The sequence below is a fragment of the Taudactylus pleione genome, unplaced genomic scaffold, assembly GCF_031769625.1.
Source record: "Taudactylus pleione unplaced genomic scaffold, aTauple2 ptg000073l, whole genome shotgun sequence".
NCBI lineage: Eukaryota > Metazoa > Chordata > Amphibia > Anura > Myobatrachidae > Taudactylus > Taudactylus pleione.
This window is the reverse complement of record NW_028284475.1, coordinates 5,295,513-5,314,477: the sequence shown is the minus strand read 5'-3', so window position 1 is coordinate 5,314,477 and position 18,965 is coordinate 5,295,513. Positions and strand designations below refer to the sequence as shown.

Here is an 18,965-nt window from a genome sequence, read left to right as displayed (position 1 = left end):
GTGCCTTCCGTAGAAACTCTAAAGAGTATTCCAGCTAAATTGCTGCGAAATATACTAAAAATAAAAGTGTGAGAGGGGAAACCCAGCTGTGAATTGTATGTGACCATCTCTTGCAGTGTGCCATGTTGCTACAGTACCACAGGCAGCGGACATTTTGCTACCAAGCCAGCAGCCATTTTGTGTCCCCCTCACAATCTAAATCTATTCAAAGCTGTCTTACTCCGCAACTTAATTTTTTTTCTCCTTTAGAAAGATCTATTGGAGGCACGCACATAAAGATTACAGTTTATTTAAAGCCTTTCCAAGGCATACCCATTATTATCTCCTCAGGCGGATCCAGGTGAGGAAATCTGCCTGGTAATTATGCACATTTTCCTGCGCCACGACAATGATGAATCATCTGCTGCTATAAATGGCTGTGAATGAATCTCATGTGTCAGGAAAATAAATGGCTGCATATACGCTTCCGTGTGTAAACGGACATGCGGGTTCGGCCGTTCTGGGTCACATGACCTTATGCTATAGCGGTAAAGGCTATCTGCGTCCTTTGCTGCGCTGTTGTCTGTTTTTAATAAGTTCCTCTTTTCCAAAGTACTTAAATGGGAAATATTCTCAGTGAAAATAAACTTTAATGATTCCTACAGGGAGATTTATCAAACTTTCTAATAAGGAAAAGTGGAGGTGTTGCCTATAGCAACCAATCTAGTACATTCTATAAAATTGTAGTTTGAATCTGACTGGTTGCTATGGACAACGCCTCTACTTGTCCTCTTTGGAAGGTTTGATAAATCTGTGTTCTTTATTATAATTAATACGGGTATTTTTTTTTTAAGCGTGTCTGAAGTGCTATGACACAGGTTGAATTTTCTACCGTGACCCAGACAGGCGACAAACCCACCAATGACTTTGTTCCGCTGGCTGTCATTCCAGCACTCACCTTGCAGCGACCAACAGAGTTTGGTTGAGCCGGAGCATCTTTTGGAAGTCCAGACCTAGGTGTGCGGAGTCATCATCGGTCAGCCCCCGGAACCATGGATAGTACTTCGTGCCTTCAGGAGAGAAGCGAAGGGTGGTCAGCAGATAGATGCTCCCTGCAGGGCGTGCCACCCGATGTGGTTGGCATAAATATTTACAAAAGCCAGATGGGCCAATTACTTCAAGGAGCCCTTTAACACAAGATCTAAGAGCTCGTTCATCATTTTTGAGGGACCAGGGATCTAATGTTAGCACCTCCAAAACATGTGGATGCCTGCAGAACAGGTTACAGAAGATCCATCAGCTACACACAGTGCAGTCAGACATTGTGTGGGCTGACCCATATTCATGAGAATGCCAACTCCTCCAGAAAGTCCAGTAGACTCTCGAATTTCAGGGAGTGGTCCCAAAATCCCAGGAGAGTAGGTCATGCTCCCAGACACTGCCGGTTTCTCTTGTGAAGGCCTCTAAGTTCTCAGTGAAGTTAGAGGCTGTCCTTTGTGTTGTTGAGCAAACAAAATCTCTGCCTACGCTAAATATAGGGGACGGATCCACTTGAAACCGTCAAACTTCACGAGACAACATGGGCCGTATATTCCTGACCATATCGTGCCCACGGTTGGACTGAAGTATATAGAAGACACTTGTAGCATACGCAACAAAATGTTAATTGATGTACAACATAAACCGTTACGCCCTAGGCCGCATCTCAGTAATCCGCTCTACAACAAGAATTCTCATTGTCTACTGTTAGAAAAACAAACAAGAAATCTCACGATAAAGAGAGGTGCTGAGCGAGAACTTGAAGCCGGATAAAAAGGGTGTTTGATGCAATGGAAACAGAGGCGAGGTCAGTGGTACTTACTTGCTGCGTCAACGGTTCTAAGAGGGCTCAGATCTTTTGGGAACACTAGTGCGACGGAGAGGAGACATCTGACCAGGAGAAGAACCACAGCAAGAGGCACGTGGAACATTCTCGTCTCCTTCAGAGGGGGAACAGAAACCAGAGGCTGGGACCCAGGCTTTAGGGGATGTTCATTCTGGTCCTGGAGGCTCTGCAATGACAACACATAAATCTAAATGATGTACAAGTATAGTTGAGGCATTAAACAAAGTATTGGCTAATGATAACTGATGGTAAAATGCAGCTGGGAGTCAAAGCTATTGCTTTACCACTTTTGTCCAGCAGGTGGAGGTGCAGAGCTCACCCTCTTTACTAAGCGCTGTGGCTTATGCTCTATTTTAGGGCAGGACATTTATACGCTGAGTAAGATTTGTGTGTGTCGTGCATTATAGCAAAACTGTGGCAGGGCATGCTGGAGGGCCGCATGTTGAACGCCACTACTGCACAAGTTGCCAGTTTCTGCTTTCATGAGATACCGTCTAGTACAAGCTCTCAGCTATCTTAGCCCTGGCAGAATCCATATATCACGGTATCATTTATCTCCAAATGAAAACCTTGTGTCTGTTTTAATTTCACACAGCATAATTTTGTCTCCATAGACCACTAATGCAATGGACCTCTCGAACCCCAGTGCTGGGAAACGCACAGCTTGATTAATAGGAATGCTGATCCGATCTGATATATAATGTCTAGCAGAGCTGCTACATGTAAAGTGTATTTATTACTAGCACAGCCAGACAATATTATCTGATACCTCTCCTCCTCCTCCTCCCCTCTGTTTTCCTAGCCCTCTCGACTGGCCGGCTCTCTGGTGCATCATTCAGTACAAACATGAAGCATTCATCGTCCAGTGTGTGACAGGCTGCATTTGTGGCATTCCCAGCCATAAGAGTACCCGTCTCAGTATTTGTAAATCCCAATAACATTTAATTACACGTGCCATTTTTTTTTTTTTTGAAACAGCGTTACAGAGATAGGGAGCAGATCTGTAACAGAGAACACACAAGGGTGCAAGCAAGGGAGGCCCCCCTCCTGTATTAAATTATATGCAGGAACGGTGTTCACATTAAAAAAAAAAGTTAAACTTAAGAATATTTGTGATATTTTATAGTAAATAATAAATTGTACAGTTGTTACACTTCAGGTCAGAATTTTAAAGTGTAGCGGTTGCTCAGTGCACATTGCCAAGACTGCACCCTACTGTACATCCCAGTGCAATGGCACAAAGCAGGCCATAGGCTGTATGATAACAGCCACAGGTGCTACAATAACGCTTTTTTTTTTGTTTGTTTGTAATGTCTTTTTTTAAATAGACAGTCAGCACAATATACAATATTTTTTTTAAATCATGTTGTTTCATCGCTCTAGTGCTTACTTTGAGAGTGATAATCATGTCAGCCTCCAATTAGCAAATGCTGATATTGCTGAATGGATTTAGGAGTCAATGGAACAGACCTTTGCAGATCTCTAGAGAGGTCAGTAATGTAATAATCTGCAGAATATATCACTATGTACCTGTCAGGGAGTAGATGGGACAGAGCAATGTTCTGCAGATCTCTAGAGAGGTCAGTAATGTAATAATCTGCTGAATATATCACTATGTACCTGTGAGGAGATATGTGGGACACAGCAGTCAGGGAGTAGATGGGATAGAGTAATGTTCTGCAGCTGTCTAGAGAGGTAATGTAATAATCTGCAGTATATATCACTATGTACCTGTCAGGGAGTAGATGGGACAGAGCAATGTTCTGCAAATCTCTAGAGAGGTCAGTAATGTAATAATCTGCAGAATATATCACTATGTACCTGTGAGGAGATATGTGGGACACAGCAGTCAGGGGGTAGATGGGACAGAGCAATGTTCTGCAGATCTCTAGAGAGGTCAGTAATGTAATAATCTGCAGAATATAGCATTATGTACCTGTCAGGGGGGTAGATGGGACAGAGCAATGTTCTGCAGATGTCTAGAGAGGTCAGTGATGTAATAATCTGCAGAATATATATCACTATGTAACTGCCATGGGTGGATGGAACAGAGCAATGTGCTGCAAATCTCCAGAGAGGTCATTGTTGTAATAATCTGCAGAATATATCACTATGTACCTATCAGGGGTTAGATGGGACAGAGCAATGTTCTGCAGATGACTAGAAAGGTCAGTAATGTCATAATCTGCAGAATATATCACTGTGTACCTGTCAGGGAGTAGATGGGATAGAGTAATGTTCTGCAGCTGTCTAGAGAGGTAATGTAATAATCTGCAGTATATATCACTATGTACCTGTCAGGGGGTAGATGGGACAGAGCAATGTTCTGCAGGTGACTAGAGAGGTCAGCCATGTGATAATCTGCAGTAGATTATTATACACGGGAAGCCTATTAGTGTCAGTTCTTGCAAAGAAAATAGATCTGCTAGAACAACACACAACAAATACATAGTACATAACAACCCCGGCTACTTCTGGTTGCTATACGAGCAGCAGGCAGTATATGATAAAACATTAATTCGCTTTGGCGCACGCAGTCACTCAGTGGGCTCCAATTTTGTAGTGATGATAAAAACGCTGCGAGTAAATCAGCGGATCTCGCATCTGCTGTTTTTGAATTTTATTTGCAGTGTCATTTTCGGCTTTGTCCGGCGGTGCTCAGACCGACGGACACTTACACTGCTCACAGGCGGCATTATCGGTGACAGGGGCTGGCGGATGTGCTGGGAGAGAAGTGCGGCCGCAGTTCCTGCCTGTACCATCCTCCCGCAGTGAGCAGCCCAGCACGTGGATCCTGCGCGGTGCGCCAAGTAATACGTGAGTGCAGGAGCGAGGAAAATAGCTCCCAATTATTTCCAACCAGATGGAAGTAGAACGCAAGGCAAATGTACCTTAAAAGCACACCAGGCAGACAAGCCCCCTCCCCTCCCAGGGATACTAATTTGAAGTCATTTCCAAGGCCCAAATTGAAGCAAAATTGCCCTCCCAAATTTTCAGGAGATGGGAAAGAGAGTGGCGTCTCGTGGCTCGGAGAGAGGACTTAGCGGCTGTAATTAATTGGAAGAACTCTGCGGGGTACGAGACCTATATCTCTACGTATGTTTGCATGCAGCCTGCACGGCAGCCTATAGATCACAGCAGACTAGCTATCGACTGACACCCGGTCGTTAGTATAACCGCTCCTTATTGTCAATTCCCTCGCTATTAGATTATTCTTTATTCCGAGCCGCCAGGAGATTAGCTGCCAGCTGTTTGCTGATGGTAAGAGCTGAAACTCACTTGAAAGAAAAAGAGAGAGAGAGAGAAGAGATAGAGAGAGAGAAGAGATAGAGGAGAGAGAGAGAAAGAGAGAAGAGATAGAGAAGAGAGAGAGAGAGATAGAGAGAGAGAGAGAGAGAGAGAGAGAGAGAGAGAGAGAGAGACAGAGAAGAGAGAGATAGAGAGAGAGAGAGAGAGAGAGAGAGAGAGAGAGAAGAGAGAAGAGAGAGAGAAGAGATAGAGAGAGAAGAGATAGAGGAGAGAGAGAGAGAAAGAGAGAAGAGATAGAGAAGAGAGAAGAGATAGAGAAGAGAGAGAGAGATAGAGAGAGAGAGATAGAGAAGAGAGAGAGAGAGAGAGAGAGAGAGAGAGAAGAGAGAGAGAGAGAGAGAGAGAAAAGAGATAGAGCGAGAGAAGAGATAGAGGAGAGAGAGAGAGAGAGAGAAGAGATAGAGAAGAGAGAAGAGAGAGAAGAGATAGAGAGAGAGAGAGAGAAAAGAGATAGAGAAGAGAGAGAGAGAGAGAGAGAGAGAGAGAAGAGATAGAGAAGAGAGAGAGAGAAGAGAGAGAGAGAAGAGATAGAGCAGAGAGAAGAGAGAAGAGAGAGAGAGAGAGAGAAAAGAGATAGAGACGAGAGAAGAGAGAGAGAAAAGAGATAGAGAAGAGAAAAGAGAGAGAGACGAGAGAAGAGAGAGAGAGACAAAGAGAGAGAGAAAAGAGATAGAGACGAGAGAAGAGAGAGAGAGAGAGAGAGAGAGAGCAATTTGGGGAATTGAAGAATAAAATGAATAAAGGTTTAGCAGCTGCGATACCTCACTGTCAATCACTGTTCCGTGACGCGGGGTGCACGGCGGCGCCATGGGGAAAACGAGGAGATGTGACCTTTATTTTGGTATCAATGTTACGTTTCCGGCGATGCGGAGTTGCGTGGTGCCTTACAAATAAATCATCATGATAACGGTTTTGGTGAATTAAACAAGGGTACTCCCCACTCCGTGGGCCGAGAACCCTCTGATGTTTAAATAACCTCCAATGAAAATATATGCCGAACGCTCTGCTTTTTGGGGGGGCGGTCGTCAGAGGTCACCACTCCACTGACCTCTGTACTTTACACTATGCGTTAAAAAGATTGAAGTGTCAGGTCTGAAAGGCCGTGGCGCTGCCAGGCGCGAGCAATGCCGTGAGTGGGTGTCAAAAACGTTTAAAAAAACCCCCAAAACACTGGTTGAGTAGACACATTTTCGCCTGTGGACACGAGACCTCAGGATCCCATTTATTTCACTGGTTTGCGAAAACTATTCAGCCTATCAACTAACTAGGAACTTTCAAGATTACAGAGGCACGAGGCACAAAGTTATCACCTTCCACAACCTTGTGGTCGCTTAAGGCTCTGTCCCATGGACCTCTATGAAGTGTCATTCATTTTTACCTTAACTTAATAAATCTACGCTGCTAATTTGTAGACAGTCTGTGTAAGTAAAACGCAGCGTGATTTCGGTGTGCGCTACGGTGGAAGCCCACTGTGTGTCGGCGTGACTTATATGGATAAGGCACGTAAATAAACACACGCGTGCAATGGGCAGCTGCCGTGTGGGGTCCGGTTACACTGTGTCAATGTCACATTAAGGGTGGTAAGAGGCACACGTTAGGGGGGGGGGGGAAGGCCCGTGCTGGTCTACGGTGTCACACCGCTTGTTGTGGAAGGGCTCATCGCCCTCGGACTGCCTTCTCTACGAGTATTTGAGTAATAAATACATTTACCAGCTGATATAGCCATTCCCATCCAAATCAACGTAGAAACTGATTCCATTCCCTGCCATTAAGTAATGAAGGCAGGGGAATGTGCTTTGTTTTCCCAAAACCAGGATGTGCTGGGCCAACACTGGAACAGGGCGAGAGACCCTTTACGATTACGTCCCGCCACTGAGATGTCCACACTTTCTCTGGCAGTCAAGGCGTTACAGGTCAGCTGATTCCCACTAACCGGGGTTGACGTGACAGCGGATATCGACGGGAAGATGTTTAGACGAGCCCATGTGTGCGTGCCACCCAGTCGCAGAATGCAGGTGGAGAGAGGTGCCCGTGTGTATTCCGACACCCCCTCCCCCTAGTCTCCGCACCCGCTATTGCTGTCCCTGCTGCGATGTTCGTAGCTGTGGATGTGTGAAGAAACGCTAATGTAACAGCAGCCGGGACTGGAACTGAGACGCCTACCAGAGCCATCGCAGCTGTCCGCAACTGGGCGCAGATCAGGCAATCATCGACTCCTCAAATAAGTCTATGGTGACTCAGAATGGCCGCCGTACCTGAGACGCCGGTCCCCTGTTTTTTGCATACGGGATCACAGGTGCAGGGTGGGTGATACGGTGAGGCGGTGGAGACACACCTGAGTTTTTAGCCGACACTCCCCCAAACGCTCCTTGCCTGTCAATCACACTGCGAATAAATACTTGCAACGTGCGACTATGGTAACAAACCTTGACGTTTGCACAATGGCGAAAAAAAACCCCATCGCTCCATTCGCAAAAACATCGGCTTGGCGTACAAGTCTAAATCAGGCCCCTGGAGTTTAAGTCGAGTTGACGGGGAAAGTCCTGCAGAGCGTCTCGCTCGAATAAACTCTCCATTACGTTACAAAGTCACGGCATTTTCTGCCTGGCTGGCTCATAGGATTTCATTACCTGAGCACGGAGTCTCAGGGTGCGTGTCGCACATAATTCTCTTTCCTGCGCTACTTGTCACAGACATTTTATACTCTTTGGCGCTCAAGCGACACACAGTGCGAGGGAGTGAAGCCAGAGCGGCACTGTGACAAAGAACGACTTGCAAATGCAGAAAAAAAAAGTTCCCGGCGGCTCCTGAGAATGGCGGCCTAATGATAGCCTGTCACAGTATAAGCCACTGGTGAGGGGGACTCTGGGTAATGACATGCAAATGAGCACTGATGCAATCACACAGGGCATTAAAGTTTGCTGTGAGAAAAGGTTGATAATAAACTGGGGCTGCCGATAGGGGAATACGATCAAGCCGGAATCGGCTAAAACCCCCCCCCCCCCATTATTTGTAAACCTGAAAGAAACGGGAAGGGTCAGGGGCGGTCATGCACATACGATCAGAACTCAGGGCCTGATTCTGAGCCGGACGCTATTTGCGGACGGTCGTTCCAAAAAAGGGGCCGGCTATTTAAATTGAGCGCTCGCTCTTTGCGGTTTGTTGACGCCTCTATGTCTGAGCGAACGAACGAAAAATGCGCTCGCTATTTTGTAAAGACGCCCCTTTGCCATTCGCATCACACGTCATCTCCGGTATTTATTAGATTAATCGGGAACATCGAAAGGCATCTGAACTGCTCGCAGCACTTGTGGTAGGTTTTTCTTACCGCTATCACTGCGAGCAGTTCAGGCTAAAAGACAACCAAGTGACGTGGTCGATGACGCTCCTTTACTAATTATGCACTCCCATTAAACGCCGTTTTGACCGTTTGGCACGCCTGCGTTCGGATCTCCACTCCCCGTTTTCAAGCACCTTCCCCTGTTACCACCCACAAACGGTACATTCTGTCACTCAAATTAGCAGCCCCTCGCTGTTTTACGAGCGCTCGATTCCCGACTGCAATGACTGGTTTGCGCATGCGCATTACGACCCATACGCATGCGCGAACGAGAACGCACAGAGCGAACGAGCGGCCGCTTACGAGCGGCTCTGAATCAGACCCTGTGTCACCACAGAGAAGACATCTTGTCATTACCCAGAATTCTTTGCTGCAGCAGTAGCTTGGCATACATACTCTTGTCTTCTGTGGTATGTTGCTACCGCAAGTCAGTCAAACCAAGTTTACCACAACTTCTCGATGAACATTGAATACAACTCGCTGCTAAGTAGGGTTAAATATAATAATAATAATAATAATAATAATAATAATAATAATAATAATAATAAAAAAACATCACTAGGGAAACTGGACATTTTCTAACCACAAATTCAAATTGGGCGTCATCCGGCGGCTGAATTATACTTTCAAGCATCGACTTTTATTACTCATTAACCCTGGTTACAGAGGATTATATTTTATTGACGCAAGTAAGTCAGATGCCCAGTTGAGCAGCAGTTTTCTCAGTCTACTGGTGCCAATCCTCATTTCCGTTGCAGTGCCAAGTACAGTGCAGTCATTTTAGTCATATTTTCCCACTAATCATGTTAAACCAATTACATCAACAGTCTGAATTACATTACAAAAAAAACAAAAAACAGTTAGAGGGTTCCAATGGCAAAAAGCTAAGACATGAAACCCTTGTAGACACACAGGGTAGGGCCCATTTTACCATGTAATCAGCCATTTTGCCATGCTGGCAGCCATTTTGTTGGCTAAACCAATCTGTATACATCTGTAAAGCAACCGATCAATACACAATGGGAGATGTCTGTGTTAATATAATAACCTTTATGCTGTTTTCTCCTACCTTTGCTGAGGTACCATATACTAACATATGCCACTATATATGCCCTGGGAACGGTATTTTACATTGAATTGCGATTGCATCAGAAGGGTTAACGAGCTATGTCGTTTTACCATTGTAAATGACTTTGAGTACTGCGCACATTTATACTTGTCACACGACCCCGGCCTCTTAAGTCGACGTGTCAAAGTGTTTGTCCACGAAACCTTCAGAATATAGATTCTTGTCAACGTGCTTAAGGCGTTATGTACTGTAGCTTGGGATACAGCCAAGTGGTCTTGGCATTTCTATGTGTACAGTACATTTTTACATTTCTTTCCCAAGCTTGTTTAATGGGACTCTGGGAACGTCCAAAACCCTGAAGGCGACTGTTCCCACAGTTCGTCCCTCCAGGGTCAGGTGCAAGGGGCAGACGAAGCGATAGTTGCGGCCGCTGTACGGACGGGACCGCTGCAATGTTCTCACGCCCCCTGTCTGCGCAGGTCGCCCTTATCCCTACACATGTTTCATCTTGTGCCCAACTTATTTGTCTGTGTTTTAAGCATCTAAAAGCAGCATAGGCCATAAAGCAGTCAGTGACGGGGGTGGGGGGAATTCAATCTGTGTTCATGGAGGCGATCAATCCATCCCCCGCCCCAGAAATAAATGATAGAGGTTGATGTGTTGATAATTTCCTCACATTATGTCAAAGGCTCTTCTGTCAGCTAGAGAGGATGTAGGAGTAGAGGCGGCCATTTTGTCGGCTTCACACCATGCTCAGGACAAGGCAGCCAGTAGATTCATTATGAGTTAGTGAAAACACTGAGGCAGAATAGATATTTTATATATGTACAAAGCTACGGTGGATGTTGCCGCTATGAATAATTGCTATACAGTAGATACTTCTTCCTGTTGCCCTGAATGCATCTTGCTCCCATCAGCCATCTTGCCGCTGCCTGTCAGTGTCTCCTGAATCCTGGTTCCCCTCTTGCGTTCCCTGCCTCCTCCACATCTCATTCTCCACTTAGTACGGATAAAAACAAGACAAGTTTGCTAATTATAACCGCAATTTACTTCAGATGGTGGCAGCGCTGCACACGACGTCAGAGCCCAGGATATGTAATGTCTCCTCGAATGATAATCCCACTCATTTTCAATTTATAGGGCAGTTAGATTTTCTTTTATTAGGTTTTCTTGCCTAAGACAATTGGATAGCACCTAATTAGCCCCTCGGGCAGACTCTGTATTGATGGTCCTTATATGTCTCTCTCCCTAATTGGCCAGACCACCGCCGCAAGGGAAAATTATTTCCTGTCAGTATCGAGACATGGTGGCCAAATCGATTTTGGATTTTCCATTAAATTAACATGGGTGACAATCTTGTGACCTCCGACAAAATTACACACAGTCGCGACGGTCGCTTTTATATCTCCCAACACCTTGCGCTTAATTTGAACCACCCCCCCCTCTCATGTGATGGAAGGACAAAAACCAGACGAGGTATTGCGAGAAAATGGAGATAATACCGTTGTGCACCAAAGAACGATAGGGAGCACGGGAAAACACAGCACGCTGTAAGCCACACAACCAATAAACTCAAATGTGACGGGCTCTCTGTAAGAAATAATGGTTTTCAAAAAATTAAATAAAGTTATTTTCGTAATCTATTAAAACCCCCCGGGCGGTGATAGTTTTCACCGGGTCTCTCTAGCGGAGTCTTTCCTATGTTTAGTTCACCTGATTCGCTGGGATCCCCAAATTCTTATGTGGCACTCCACTGCCCTCTCCCCTCTGGACTGCTTTAAACTAGCTGAGCGGTTGTCGAAGCCCCTTCAGGTGATAGAAAGATGAGGATGGAGTGCAGCGGTAACTAACGAAATAAAAGGGCCCGCAAGAGAACCCCCTGCTCCAGCAGAATTGCCGGGGAATGGGGGTCATCGCTCCTACATTAATAGTCACCAGCAACTGCGATATTTAAAAAAAAATAGTCAGGAGTTTTGGGGTTCTGAGGCCGCACTACTTGGCGACAGGGGCATGTGGACACCTCCCGCATTTATTTGCTGGGATTTAAACCTAAAATTGGTGGCTGCAGTGCCGGAATACTTAACACTAATGATGCCGTTGAGAATTTACACGGATAGTACAGGACGACGTCCTCGCCCCCCCTTCTCTTAGCTGGTTAAAATAATAAGCCGTCTCCTGGCGCTCTCTCCGAACATGCTGCTGACAGGCCGCGAAAAACAAAACAACTGGAATCTCATTATCCGGCGTAATTCCTCTTTCATTAATGGAATATTTGATGGAAGGTCATTGCGAGACGATTTAATTTTTACTTATTAGGTTGGATGGAAAACCTATAAATACACCTCTGGTGCCGGGCGAGCATGGCGCTCGGCCTTTCTGGTGATCGCTTACAAAGAACGCGCCATGCCCCCAACGCATACACTCATAGATGGGTATAATCCCCTAGTATACTGCACAGCACTGAATGCAAAGCCCAGAGAATTGTATAAACAAGCCCTTGATATAAATAGCTTGCTAATCCCCCCCTTCTTCTCTCCCCCTGCCCGCGCTCCTAATGCTTTCTTATATCTCTCTCCCTGAGCACAGACAGGCTTCTGCTGCTGACGTGCGGCTGCCTTCATGCCCCTCTGAGACGTTTAAGCCCCCCAGGTGCGGCCCCCTCCGCAGCAAGTAGGCGCCATGCTGGTATAGAGACTGGCAGTCTGCTGCGCGGCAATGTGTACAACCATAAAACATCGACAATTGTCAGTGGGCGCATCAGATGTACATACTGAGATATGTGACCATACACAGTACCACTTATCTTCCTGTACATACTGAGATATGTGACCATACACAGTACCACTTATCTTCCTGTACATACTGAGATACGTGACCATACCCAGTACCACTCATCTTCCTGTACATACTGGGATACGTGACCATACACAGTACCACTTATCTTCCTGTACATACTGAGATACGTGACCATACACAGTACCACTTATCTTCCTGTACATACTGGGATATGTGACCATACACAGTACCACTTATCTTCCTGTACATACTGGGATATGTGACCATACACAGTACCACTTATCTTCCTGTACATACTGAGATATGTGACCATACACAGTACCACTTATCTTCCTGTACATACTGGGATATGTGACCATACACAGTACCAGTTATCGTCCTGAACATACTGGGATATGTGTCCATACACAGTACCACTTATCTTCCTGTACATACTGGTATATGTGACCATACACAGTACCACTTATCTTCCTGTACATACTGGGATATGTGACCATAAACAGTACCACTTATATTCCTGTATATACTGAGATATGTGACCATACACAGTACCACTTATCTTCCTGTACATACTGGGATATGTGACCATACACAGTATCACTTATCTTCCTGTACATACTGGGATATGTGACCATACACAGTACCACTTATCTTCCTGTACATACTGGGATATGTGACCATACACAGTACCACTTATCTTCCTGTACATACTGAGATATGTGACCATACACAGTACCACTTATCTTCCTGTACATACTGAGATATGTGACCATACACAGTACCACGTATCTTCCTGTACATACTGGGATACGTGACCATACACAGTACCACTTATCTTCCTGTACATACTGGGATATGTGACCATACACAGTACCACTTATCTTCCTGTACATACGGAGATACGTGACCATACACAGTACCACTTATCTTCCTGTACATACTGGGATATGTGACCATACACAGTACCACTTATCTTCCTGTACATACTGGGATATGTGACCATACACAGTACCACTTATCTTCCTGTACATACTGGGATATGTGACCATACACAGTACCACTTATCTTCCTGTACATACTGGGATATGTGACCATACACAGTACCACTTATCTTCCTGTACATACTGAGATATGTGACCATACACAGTACCACTTATCTTCCTGTACATACTGAGATATGTGACCATACACAGTACCACTTATCTTCCTGTACATACTAGGATATGTGACCATACACAGTACCACTTATCTTCCTGTACACACTGAGATATGTGACCATACACAGTACCACTTATCTTCCTGTACACACTGAGATATGTGACCATACACAGTACCACTTATCTTCCTGTACATAGTGGGATATGTGACCATACACAGTACCACTTATCTTCCTGTACATACTGAGATATGTGACCATACACAGTACCACTTATCTTCATGTACATACTGGGATATGTGACCATACACAGTACCACTTATCTTCCTGTACAGATAAGTGGTACTGTGACCATACACAGTACCACTTATCTTCCTGTACATACTGGGATATGTGACCATACACAGTACCATTTATCTTCCTGTACATACGGAGATATGTGACCATACACAGTACCACTTATCTTCCTGTACATACTGGGATATGTGACCATACACAGTACCACTTATCTTCCTGTACATACTGAGATATGTGACCATACACAGTACCACTTATCTTCCTGTACATACTGGGATATGTGACCATACACAGTACCACTTATCTTCCTGTACATACTGGGATATGTGACCATAAACAGTACCACTTATATTCCTGTATATACTGAGATATGTGACCATACACAGTACCACTTATCTTCCTGTACATACTGAGATATGTGACCATACACAGTACCACTTATCTTCCTGTACATACTGGGATATGTGACCATACACAGTACCACTTATCTTCCTGTACATAGTGGGATATGTGACCATACACAGTACCACTTATCTTCCTGTACATACTGAGATATGTGACCATACACAGTACCACTTATCTTTATGTACATACTGGGATATGTGACCATACACAGTACCACTTATCTTCCTGTACAGATAAGTGGTACTGTGACCATACACAGTACCACTTATCTTCCTGTACATACTGGGATATGTGACCATACACAGTACCATTTATCTTCCTGTACATACGGAGATATGTGACCATACACAGTACCACTTATCTTCCTGTACATACTGGGATATGTGACCATACACAGTACCACTTATCTTCCTGTACATACTGAGATATGTGACCATACACAGTACCACTTATCTTCCTGTACATACTGAGATATGTGATAATGTAGTGTGCCACGTCCCCCGTTCTACATGACAATAAACAATAACAATCCCCTTGTTCTACATGCTGGGATATGTGAAAATCAAAATACACAGTGCAACTTCCCTTATATGTACGAATACACAGTACCATTTCCCTTGCTCTACATACTGGGATGTGTGAGAATATATATTGCCGCATCTCTTGTTCTACTTGCTGGTATATGCGAGAATACACAGTATCACTTACCAAGTTTCACATACTGGAATATGTAGGAATACACAGTACCACTTCCCTTGTCCTACATACTGGGATGTGAGAATATACAGTACCACTTTCCTTGTTCTATATACTGAGGCATGTGAGAATACACAGTACCACTTCCCTTGTTCTACATACTGGGGTATGTGATAATACACAGTACCATTTCCCTTGTTCTACATACTGGGATATGTGAGAATACACAGTACCACTTCCATTGTTCTACATACTGGGATGTGTGAGAATATATATTGCCGCATCTCTTGTTCTACTTGCTGGTATATGCGAGAATACACAGTATCACTTACCAAGTTTCACATACTGGAATATGTAGGAATACACAGTACCACTTCCCTTGTCCTACATACTGGGAAATGTGAGAATACACAGTACCACTTCCCTTGTTCTATATACTGGGATATGCGCGAATACACAGTACCACTTCCCTTGTTCTATATACTGGGATATGCGCGAATACACAGTACCACTTTCCTTGTTCTACATACTGGGGCATGTGAGAATACACAGTACCACTTCCCTTGTTCTTTATACTGGGATATGTGAGAATACACAGTACCACTTCCCTTGTTCTATATACTGGGATATGTTAGAATACACAGTACCACTTCCCTTTTTCTACATACTGGGATATGTAAGAATACACAGTACCACTTCCCTTGTTCTACATACTGGGATATGTAAGAATACACAGTACCACTTCCCTTGTTCTACATACTGGGATATATGAGAATACACAGTACCACTTCCCTTGTTCTACATACTGGGATATGTAAGAATACACAGTACCACTTCCCTTGTTCTACATACTGGGATATATGAGAATACACAGTACCACTTCCCTTGTTCTACATACTGGGATATGTAAGAATACACAGTACTACTTCCCTTGTTCTACATACTGGGATATGTGATAATACACAGTACCACTTCCCTTGTTCTACATACTGGGATATATGAGAATACACAGTACCACTTCCCTTGTTCTATATACTGGGATATGTGAGAATACACAGTACCACTTCCCTTGTTCTACATACTGGGATGTGAGAATACACAGTACCACTTCCCTTGTTCTATATACTGGGATATGTGAGAATACACAGTACCACTTCCCTTGTTCTACATACTGGGATATGTAAGAATACACAGTACCACTTCCCTTGTTCTATATACTGGGATATATGAGAATACACAGTAACACTTCCCTTGTTCTACATACTGGGATATGTAAGAATACACAGTACCACTTCCATTGTTCTACATACTGGGATATATGAGAATACACAGTACCACTTCCCTTGTTCTACATACTGGGATATGTACGAATACACAGTACCACTTCCCTTGTTCTACATACTGGGATATGTGGGAATACACAGTACCACTTCCCTTGTTCTACATACTGGTATATGTGAGAATACACAGTACCACTTCCCTTGTTCTATATACTGGGATATGTGAGAATACACAGCACCACTTCCCTTGTTCTACATACTGGGATGTGAGAATACACAGTACCACTTCCCTTGTTCTATATACTGGGATATGTGAGAATACACAGCACCACTTCCCTTGTTCTACATACTGGGATATGTGAGAATACACAGTACCACTTCCCTTGTTCTACATACTGGGATATGTGAGAATACACAGTACCACTTCCCTTGTTCTACATACTGGGATATGTAAGAATACACAGTACCACTTCCCTTGTTCTACATACTGGGGCATGTGAGAATACACAGTACCACTTCCCTTGTTCTATATACTGGGATATGTGAGAATACACAGCACCACTTCCCTTGTTCTACATACTGGGATGTGAGAATACACAGTACCACTTCCCTTGTTCTACATACTGGGATATGTGAGAATACACAGCACCACTTCCCTTGTTCTACATACTGGGATGTGAGAATACACAGTACCACTTCCCTTGTTCTATATACTGGGATATGTGAGAATACACAGTACCACTTCCCTTGTTCTATATACTGGGATATGTGAGAATACACAGTACCACTTCCCTTGTTCTACATACTGGGATATGTGAGAATACACAGTACCACTTCCCTTGTTCTACATACTGGGATATGTGAGAATACACAGTACCACTTCCCTTGTTCTATATACTGGGATATGTGAGAATACACAGTGTGTTCCTTGTATCTAATGAAAAAATATTATTGCGGCCATTAGCTTTTATTTATTAAGCAGCAACATATTAATCACTATAATGTCCGGGCACTAACACGGATTACAAACAGCGCAACATGAAAAAAGTACAGTAGGTAGATGTGGCTTTGCCCATTGAGCTTACAATCTAGTTACAGCAGTAACATAGGCTGCATTATCTCTGTATAGAGCCGCCTGGATTCCCAGTCCTCCCTCCGGCCACTGTTCCTGGTATGGTTATAGAGCCAGATTACACACAATTCCTTCCAGGCAAGCAAGGGTTATTCCTGGCTGATGTCATAGCGCAGATAGGCTCAGGCTGTACAGTACACATGACATTAATCTATTCATTTACAGAAAGATCCTCAGGGAATAAGAGATTAGTCATCGGGCTAATGCCGATAAATAGGAGCAGGGGATGACAAGGCCGGAGAGTGGCCTAGAGCTGCAGGAGAACACGGACTGATGGAGGGCGAAGCTTATCTGTGCCTATTGCCTATTGCTCAGGGCCGGCGTCATTGTAAAGAGATATTATGCAGGTAGGGAGCTGCCATCTCCCTGGATGTGACATTCCCCGGCCAAATTAGGAGACGTCATGGACCGTGTGTCTATTGATTAGGCTCAGCTGTCACTCAGGCCCTGGACTGCTGTCCAGTGTCTCTATGTACAATAGGATGCTGGCAGCGCAATACAGAATCCCATCAGTGGCCTTTGTGTCAGGTGTCACCTTGTGCAGACTCCCATTGTGTCTCTGCTCCTGTCACTTCTAGTACAGGCAGGAGGGCTGTGATTGGGGAGAGCTACTGGCAATGTCATAGAGCTGAGAGCTTTCTGCCACATGTCACTGCCTTGTACTGGAGCCGGAGAACCTATATCTTATCCCACTGACTGGTACTAGCATCAAGTAACCTATATCTTATCCCACTGACTGGTACTAGCATCAAGTAACCTATATCTTATCCCACTGACTGGTACTAGCAGCAAGTCACCTATATATTATCCCACTGACTGGTACTAGCAGCAAGTCACCTATATCTTATCCCACTGACTGGTACTAGCAGCAAGTAACCTATATCTTATCCCACTGACTGGTACTAGCAGCAAGTCACCTATATCTTATCCCACTGACTGGTACTAGCAGCAAGTAACCTATATCTTATCCCACTGACTGGTACTAGCAGCAAGTAACCTATATCTTATCCCACTGACTGGTACTAGCAGCAAGTTACCTATATCTTATCCCACTGACTGGTACTAGCAGCAAGTAACCTATATCTTATCCCACTGACTGGTACTAGCAGCAAGTCACCTATATCTTATCCCACTGACTGGTACTAGCAGCAAGTAACCTATATATTATCCCACTGACTGGTACTAGCAGCAAGTCACCTATATCTTATCCCACTGACTGGTACTAACAGCAAGTAACCTATATCTTATCCCACTGACTGGTACTAGCATCAAGTAACCTATATCTTATCCCACTGACTGGTACTAGCAGCAAGTAACCTATATCTTATCCCACTGACTGGTACTAGCAGCAAGTCACCTATATCTTATCCCACTGACCGGTACTAGCAGCAAGTCACCTATATCTTATCCCACTGACTGGTACTAGCACCAAGTAACCTATATCTTATCTCACTGACCGGTACTAGCAGCAAGTAACCTATATCTTATCCCACTGACTGGTACTAGCAGCAAGTCACTTATATCTTATCCCACTGACCGGTACTAGCAGCAAGTAACCTATAGCTTATCCCACTGACCGGTACTAGCAGCAAGTAACCTATATCTTATCCCACTGACTGGT

General features: G+C 44.4%; 1 protein-coding gene across 5 annotated transcripts in view; it reads right to left on the bottom strand.

Moving 5' to 3' along the window:
- The window catches only part of SEMA6C (semaphorin 6C), a 150,088-nt gene that overhangs the window by 38,742 nt on the left and 92,381 nt on the right, over nucleotides 1-18,965 (bottom strand). For all 5 annotated transcript variants that reach the window (XM_088467615.1, XM_088467611.1, XM_088467614.1 and 2 more), the window contains 2 exons: nucleotides 1,841-2,030; nucleotides 938-1,049 (listed from right to left, as the gene is read on the bottom strand). In XM_088467615.1, coding sequence (XP_088323741.1) covers nucleotides 938-1,049; nucleotides 1,841-1,949 — 221 coding nt within the window. In that variant the 5' untranslated portion in view covers nucleotides 1,950-2,030. The remainder of the gene's footprint in view (nucleotides 1-937; nucleotides 1,050-1,840; nucleotides 2,031-18,965) is intronic.